The sequence below is a fragment of the Solanum lycopersicum genome, chromosome 9 (genome assembly GCF_036512215.1).
Source record: "Solanum lycopersicum chromosome 9, SLM_r2.1".
NCBI lineage: Eukaryota > Viridiplantae > Streptophyta > Magnoliopsida > Solanales > Solanaceae > Solanum > Solanum lycopersicum.
Window position 1 is genome coordinate 59,244,236 of NC_090808.1, and position 8,416 is coordinate 59,252,651.

Genomic DNA, 8,416 nt, shown 5'->3' on the forward strand with positions numbered 1-8,416 from the left:
AGGTACCAAAAAAATTGTGCACTACTTCTCAATCAGAATGTAACATGAGAACAAAGAAAAAATATCAATCTACAACAAGCTAATAGCAAAATTGATGTCAATTTCGTCCAACAAGCAGCGATTTGTTTTTGAAGTAGACACAAATATAGAAGAGAACACAAAGTTGGCATAAATATTAATGAAGATGAGCCAACTTTTCTTGTCATCCATGCAACCTATGGAGACATTACTAAAGATAGTCCTATGAAATTTCAGCCATACTATGCTAAATTGTACCCTAGAAGTAATATGTAAGCTTGTCAAATAGAGACATAACAAAAGATTGTTCTCCGTTGTCTAGCGCTACTATGCTTAATTCTGCCGAAGAAAAGTAACATCTACGCTTGTCCAAGAGCTCGAAAGATAACATTTATAATTCAAAGGGTTAAACTTGTTCACTTTTGATGAGAGGTTTATGTAATTCAATTATGCTTTTGTAAGAAAATGTAAATATCTTTGATAACAAAAAATAGATAAAGCAGATAATGAGCACCTATTTGATAGTGTAAGTTGAAGCTAGAGTTGAGACACACAGCAGAATAATACAAAGATAAATCTTCTTAACTTTGCTTACACAAAATTATAATATATTTTTCTTGCCTAATTAACACTTTCAAAATTCTTTGCACTAAGTTTGCATGGGAAGTTATATGTAGACCTGTTTTTTTCAGTTTCTACTCATGATGATGCAGTCCTTCTGCCAGAGCCAAAGGCATCACAAACAGGCTCTTACTCTCCAGCAATTGGGTTGCCAATGAAGGATTCACTTCCAGCAACTTTCCCATTGTGTCTTCCAGAGGTTCAATCTGCTGTTCATCAAGAATGTAATGGCCACATCCCTGCAAATCAGTGAGAACCTATTACATTCTCCGATAATTAGCTTTTGTACAAAAAAAAAAAGACTCCACAAGTTTGACTAGTAGTCTAGTAATGAAATTGTTATACTGCATCAGGAATGGTGGTACCTCAAGAAATACAAACGGGATAGAAGTAGGTTCACCACCCAATCTGCTCCTACTGAGATCCTACATAACCAGGATTAAGTTCAGATAAGTCTTCAGCAGGATGATAAAAACATTGTAAAACTTGATGCAAAGACAACTATAATAAGGAAATACGAAACTACATTGCATAAAGTTCTTGATGACCTAAAGGATGATACAAGGTAGAGAACAATAGAAGTAAAAAGGCAGTTATTCATCAGTGGAGCCTCAAGGTTAAATAGAAACATTATTAATTACCTATAGGCACTGAAATAGGTCACCAGTTGATCTATTTATCCAAATAATTGAACTACTGGGTTCAAGAATTATACTGAAACAGTAAGCAGCTACAAACTCTTGAAAATACAAAACTGCCTAAACTTATAAATATACTAAAACTAATTTAGAGATTGTAAAATTATTACAAGGAACAAACTCTATATAGGATTATACATTTATGAGCGACAACTATAGCATCCAGTGAGAATCAATGTTTGCTTAAGAAACAAAGCACTTAAGGAGCCTAATATGTTCAAAGCTAAATGAGAAGGATGATGATAGTGGAGTTTTTCTGTAGAATGCTCAGGGATCATCTCGCATGAGATGAGGTTATCCACATTTTTTCTGAAAAAATAATTAGAATATGCACAACAGTTCTGAAAGGAAAGTTATGGCCCTAGCACTGCGTCTTTGGTTATCCACATTTTTCTGAAAGATAATTAGAATATGCACAACAGTTCTCGAAGGACAGTTATGGGCTAACACTAGGTCTTCGGTTCCATATTTACTAAACAGGCACAGGTTTCTTTTAGGAATACAAATTGCCCACTTAGCTTTACACCACCTAGGTTAATGGTTACTACAGACAAGGAAATCCAACTTATTTTCTGAAGTCCCTCTTTCAAATATGGAGCTACATTGACAATGCAACCAGTTTATCAGGTTAACTGGTTGTTGCCTCCTTTCTTAAGCTTAAGTTTGTCATTTCAAACAAACAGAGGTTACCTTGAAGACATCACCCATCACACGGTAAAGTTCACCAACAGTGGTCTTACTAAATTTTTCTTTAAAAAAGAAATTGAGAGATGCTTAGGCTTCAAATTCTTATACAAAAAACTTTTCAAATAATATATAGAAGAGAGGCATAAGAATTAATGGTATGGCTATTTGGCTCTTAATTTGCAATTTTGAGTATTGCATTAATAAAGCTAAATTGTCCTTTTCTAAACTGCTCTGGTCTTGAGCCAACGGTCTATCAAAAACAGCCTCTCTATCTCATCTCTGAGGTAAAGGTAAGGTCTGCCTACACTCTACCTACCCAGTCTCCACTCCGTGTGACTACACAGGGTATTGTTGTTGTCATTAATAAGGCTAAGGAGCGGGAGCATACTTAAAACCGTTTAGTCATTTACATTATTGAACATTTAAAGAACAGAAAAGTTTTGTATCCACAGTATGTGCAGGTAAGCTTGTCTTATGCCAAGGACATTATACAAGAACATTAATGTACCTTCATCTGGAACTGCAGATATTTGATATGATCAATAATTTCATCCATTTGAGATGCTTTTCCACCCTGTAAACCACAATAAAACTTCTGTTTCACCCATTTTTTAGGAAGCAGAAAACTGTATAATGAATGGATATTGGATGATACCAGTAGCTAATTCTGTTTCTCCTACCCCCTTTAATTTTATTACTGAGACATCCTCGAGGGCCACCCCCTCTTCTCTCCTACTTTTTGAATTCAACCTTCACATACATAACTTTTACAAAATCTGCATATCTTGTATTTTCAATAGCTATGTGATATACACAACGCCAAATGCCAATAGGATGTGTCACCTGTTTAGAGCACGAAAACAGTTCTCCTAATGCATCTATTCTTTCAGCAATTTTCATCCTGCGATGCTGAATCCAAAACCAGCTATAGTTAGGCATGTGATGACTGTGACGACTGAAGTTTAAGCTTCCAAATATGACAATTTCATGAACACATAGAGCAGAAAGTTATCTTGCAGGCAAGATTTTGAAGAATTATCAATCTTACTAGTTAGGGGGTAGTCGTATTACTTTCTGACCCTTCCCCTTCCCTCCCCAGCTGGGCCAACTCTTCTCCCTCCCACACCCTCTTCTTCCCTGTCCTAACCCATCACCCTCATCACTGTGCTCCCCTCCTTTGTAATCCCCAACCCAATTTTAGCCCTTTCTCTTTTACAAATCCCATCCTGCAGTTCCCTCTCTTTCCTAGACCCGCCATACCTCCCTATCCCAATTCCATCACCCTCTACCCCAACCCCCTGTCACTCCCATTATTCTACCCTCCTTTCCTGAATCACCAATTATACAACACACACAATCCCTATATTAACCTCCTATACACTTACAAGCATGGTCATCTCCATCAACCCACCTAAGCATTGTTTCTTTCTTCTCAGTTATCAGTCGGAATAATTTAGGTTTACATACTCACAACAGTTAACTCCATATGAACATGAATACATTCATACATATGCATATTGTGTTAAACATAATAACTCTATACTGATACACAAATGTAGCATAGAGGATGTTAGCTGTGAAATCAACAATGTTGGCTTAAGGAAGATCATACGCAAAGAGAGAGTATCTAAACTTCCAAGTAAAGACTCCGAAGTACATAATCGGATACAAGACTAATATTTTGACAAATAAATACCAAATAAATAGAAGGGCTAAAGCTCAACATTGAGTTACCCCGCTATACAAAGTAGTAAATGCTAATTACATTTACAACACATGATGAAATATATCTAGGTTTTACTATTAGAAAAATCCTAATAAAATTTGCACCAACTATTACAAAAGAGAACGCATCTTGTAGAAAAAATTCTCAAAAATCTCATAATCATGATTATGTACAAATAACAATGATTTAAATGATTGTTTACCCTTAATTAAAGAGAAAAGAACAAGTAATAATTGTACTAAACATCAAATTATGAATGATAGGGCAGTCCATACATACAAGCTTCAAAAAGATAGTCAATCCCTAATGTTTGCATACAGCAAGGGGGGGGCATGGTCCCTGTCAGTGCCACTCCCCCAACCCCTCAACCCACCTTGCAATACTGCTCATGCATAAACAGATTTGTAGTCGAAGGAGTTGGCATTGGATACTACTTAAATGCATATATAAAGGGTTTAGTCTTACCCGATCAGATAATGCAGCTCTTGCTTTTCTAGAGCTTTTGGAAGAATACGATGACCCAGCAGCTGATGCATCAGAGCAAGGCCCAGAAGCATGCCTGACATTTCCTCTTAACTCCCATGTCTGCCGTCAATATATGCAAGTTTTTTGGTCATGAAATAGTCACAACTCCTTTTTTTGTTTTTCTAACTTTGAAGTTCAGACATTGAAAATAATCTCGACATTACCAAGGCACCTCGTTGATGTTCTGAGCTATTTAAACAGTTGGGTGGCACACCTTCATAATAAGGCCTCGGATATCTTATCTGCTAAAAAAAGAAGTTAAACTTCCAACTCTTCATTAGAGATGAATTTAAACAATTACCACAGAGAAGCAAGGAATTTTTGGCTTGACTACATATATGGTAACCCACTTGACTGTCATTTTTATTGGCTAAGCTTGTATATAAAAGGTCATACCTCCTGAGAAATAATGTCAGCAGAGCCCTCGAGTAGGCTGAAACCAGTAGCTTCTACCGAAGCATCTACCTCAGAGACCACATTCTCTGCAAGATATTCGACATAATTATGTGGTGTTTGCTGGTCATGGATCCACTGAGGTGAAGGCACAGGAACATAATGGATCCCATCAATTCCAACTTCAGTCATGTACTGATTGTTAAATTCATGGCCCGCTAGATAAAAAGAATCATTTGTACTTCCAAGAAATGCCCATTGTGTTCCTACGAAATTAGGCTGATTCTGCTCTCCCATGATTCAATAAAACACACTGCTGAGCTGAAAGCAAAGCCAAGATTGTTAAATTGGAAAAAGAAAACAAAATCTTCAAGTCAGATTTGATTGTTAAAGAGGTCAATAAGATTTTAATGATATGCAGAAGGTACTGCTACTTCAGCTAGACTAACCGTTCAACTCCAAACAAAGAACCACATTTTTTATAAAAAAAAAAAAAACACCAACTCTATCAACAAGTATAAGGACTCTAAAGAATGAGCTTAAACATTTGCATTTCCTTTTCCTTATCAAATTTAACGAATGAACAACAGAACATGAAAGCTGCATATACAAATTTTCCTAGCCAGATTGTTAATTCACTTTTTTTTTTCCTTTTTTTTTCGAATCGCCTAAAACCTCAACCTCCCCTCCTCTCTCCCCAGGACCCAACAGTACTTGTTTTTTTGCAATTTCCCCCCTTAGCAACTAGACTCAACCCCGGAGTGGCGGATTCAAAATTTTAGCTTCAACATAAAAGTACTGGGTTCCTGCAAACGGAATTAGTACCTAGCATAAACTAAGACATTACAATTCAAATGTTGATTTTTTAGTTGGAAATTCGCATGAAAGTTGCATATAAAAGTAAAGGTCCATAACGAATAGTTTTCACAGTCAAGTTCACTTACTTCTTTAAGAATACTGACAAGGATAACACAAAACGAATCAAATTGCATAAACTAGAAAATCGAGTAAGATAAAAAGTAGTACCTGAATTTTATGCAGAACGACGATGAATTAGAAGAGGCAAGTGAGAGATTCTAAATTAGGGTTCCATCTGCTGGTATCTAACATGCGCTCTGTGTAATTCGTACGTCGAGCATGCAAAATTACCAATTTCTTTTGCAGTTGTACTCCTCAACTTGAGAAAAGGACTAAAACAGTCCACTATTTATGGGCTAAAGGCTCAAAATAATCCTAATACTTTTAAATGGAGCATTAATAGTCTACATTCTTTATAAAAATGTGCACTTTGAGTCTCAAACTTATCCATCGTAAAAATATAAGTGCACATAACACTTCATTTCTTTCTAAACACAAAATTTATAGTTTACTTCTCGATTTTTTTTTTAAAAAAAAATTATAATAGTAGTTGAGTGATTAATCTGATCAAGTGGAAAATCTGATGAATTGAATTATTTTTTGTTAAAAAATATATTGTCTGGTATGTGAAATTGTAGCAATGGAGTATCTACCCTGAATCTATTTCAATTTCACTAATGTAATATGATTAAGTTGTGTATGTCGAAAAAATATCCAATTAGAATCTATTTCAATTGATTATTTGTTGTCTCACTTCAAAGTATTACCTTCTAACCAACATTGTGAATATGTCATGGTACAGGTGAGTTGTGGGGTTAAATTTTAGGCTATGTGCGACACATATGGTGTAAGATTATGCAGGGCGGGCAAATGCAGGATAGGTTGAAATTTTTCTTGAGAAATTGATGTGGAGGTGTAAGAGGTGAAAAAGTCAAAACTTATTTTTTATTTTATTTTGTTCACGTTAGCACTCAATAATTAATTAAATAATAGTAGTAGTAAATTAACCACAAATGAATCAAAAGTAAATCTATGTTACGATGAGAACTGAAGCAGAGACATTTTGTAAACAAAACATTCTAGCCATCATTAATAGTAAAAATATCAACATTTTTCACGCTTGTTTTTCTCAAATACCGATACTATTACACTATCCAATATTTTCAAATATATATATTTTTAAAAATAAGCAGAGAGAGTTTATCGAGGCGGGCTAAAAGTGTCAAATTATACTATGCATAATGGATTGAAATCTTAGTAGATTTATAGGGATTTATCCTACAAGCGACACTATTTTCATCCCTATGCAAGGTTCTTTGCAAGTTTTGACAAACTTAAGTAAGGAAATATTTTTGTAAGCTTGGATTCTTGCACTATTTAAAGGACCATAGTGCATCTTTAGTTAAAATAATCACCAACAGATTAGAAGGGGACAAGTTGAAAAGAACTAATGGTTTTTTGTTTTAAGATAGAGAGAGAAGTGACAAAAATTGATTTTAGGATAAAAAATATGAAATAGAGTATATTGAATAATCAGATATAGATTAGGTAAATTTCATAAATATATAGTGAAATTGTTTATTTGTATCAATATAACCAAGTATTTTTTAAAATAAAAATTAAAGCCAAAATTAGATATACTATAAATGACTTAAAGCAACAAACTTCACAAAATCGATTCCATCGATGATTATTCTTCAGTTGTAGTTATTTTTTCTTTAATTTCAACATTGATACTACTTCAATTTCGCAATCAAATCATTGATTTCACCGATGATTTTGTCAATAGCTTTATTTATTCATCAATTTCTCTATTAATTCATCAATTTCTATGAATTGTTTCACCATTCAACAACGGTATACACTCAAAAAACTTAATATATCTTACATATACAAGAATTGTCATTGACACCCTACGATGGACTCAAAAAGTTCAATATAACTTAATTATACATGAAGTATATATTGACTATACATTTATGATACACTTAAAAGAATATAGTCTACATATATATAAAATATACACTGACTATACAATATGATATATATGCTCAAAATTAAATATAGTTTACCTATACAGAAACGTATCGAAATTGAATGTGAAGACAATGTCAATGGTGTTTGATCAAGAAGGGAAGGTAAAACCTAAATTGTGATTTACCTTACTCTCTTTATTCCATATTAACTGAATTTGTGAGGTAACACACTTATTAAGAAAAAGATTCAAGGATACTTTAACCATAATTTCTACTATCACCCGTTGTAAAATAATAAATAACTTCGTAAGTAGTGAAATTCACCTTCTAGAAAATATAAAACTTCTTAAAGAAAAGAGTAATTAAGTATGAAAAAAATTCAAACAACCACCTTAAACTTAAAATAATTCAATTATTTTGAACAATAAAAAAAGACTCAAAACGTAAGTTAATATGAAATAAAGGGGGTATCTTCTTTTGAGAGAGAAAAACCCCGTAATAGTTGATGAATTTAATTATCGAAAATATCTAATTTACCTATTTCTGAGCTATTTCGGGTAATTTATATAAATTTAAGCTAAATACATAGTAAACAGAGTAAAATTTAAGGATCGACATTCTACATAATTATCTCTTATAGATTTCTTATGTGTGACTTAGGGGTTTGCAAAAATCGACAAAAAAATGTTATTGGTTTATTGTTATTGAGTTATTGAATTAATGGATCTATAATGATTTTATTAAAAAAATATCAGGTTATCAGTTTGATTTTAATTTTTTAATATTGGATTATTGGTCAAATCGATACCCATTGAGACTGTAGTAATTTATTATTATGTCCCTACATAAATATTAAATATTAATATCCTTACCTTATAGGTTACTAACTTTTTTGCCTTTTAGACTTCAAATCA

At 33.4% G+C, this 8,416-nt stretch overlaps 1 protein-coding gene across 6 annotated transcripts; it reads right to left on the reverse strand.

Moving 5' to 3' along the window:
• Positions 1–471: 471 nt before the first annotated feature.
• On the reverse strand, positions 472–5,848 carry LOC101252325 (transcription factor UNE12). 6 transcript variants are annotated; one of them, XM_004247103.5, is made up of 8 exons: positions 5,695–5,848; positions 4,672–4,989; positions 4,440–4,517; positions 4,216–4,335; positions 2,868–2,933; positions 2,533–2,598; positions 1,005–1,064; positions 472–878 (listed from the first exon to the last, which is right to left on the reverse strand). In XM_004247103.5, exons 2-8 carry the CDS (start codon positions 4,963–4,965, stop codon positions 714–716), a joined length of 849 nt encoding a protein of 282 aa, XP_004247151.1. In that variant the 5' UTR covers positions 4,966–4,989; positions 5,695–5,848; the 3' UTR covers positions 472–713. The 6 variants fall into 6 exon arrangements, with proteins under 6 accessions (XP_004247151.1, XP_069144951.1, XP_004247152.1 ...); XM_069288850.1 differs by having other exon boundaries at positions 472–896; XM_004247104.5 differs by lacking the exon at positions 2,868–2,933.
• Positions 5,849–8,416: the final 2,568 nt, after the last annotated feature.

What these genes read in the sequence shown, in the direction of transcription:
- LOC101252325 (XM_069288850.1), bottom strand. Translation starts at nt 4,965, where the DNA reads ATGGGAGAGCAGAATCAGCCTAATTTCGTAGGAACACAATGGGCATTT. An exon ending in CTGACATTATTTCTCAGGAG is followed by an intron (nt 4,518 to 4,671) that starts GTATGACCTTTT and finishes TTTTTTTAGCAG; the next exon opens with ATAAGATATCCGAGGCCTTA. An exon ending in GAGCTGCATTATCTGATCGG is followed by an intron (nt 2,934 to 4,215) that starts GTAAGACTAAAC and finishes TTTTGGATTCAG; the next exon opens with CATCGCAGGATGAAAATTGC.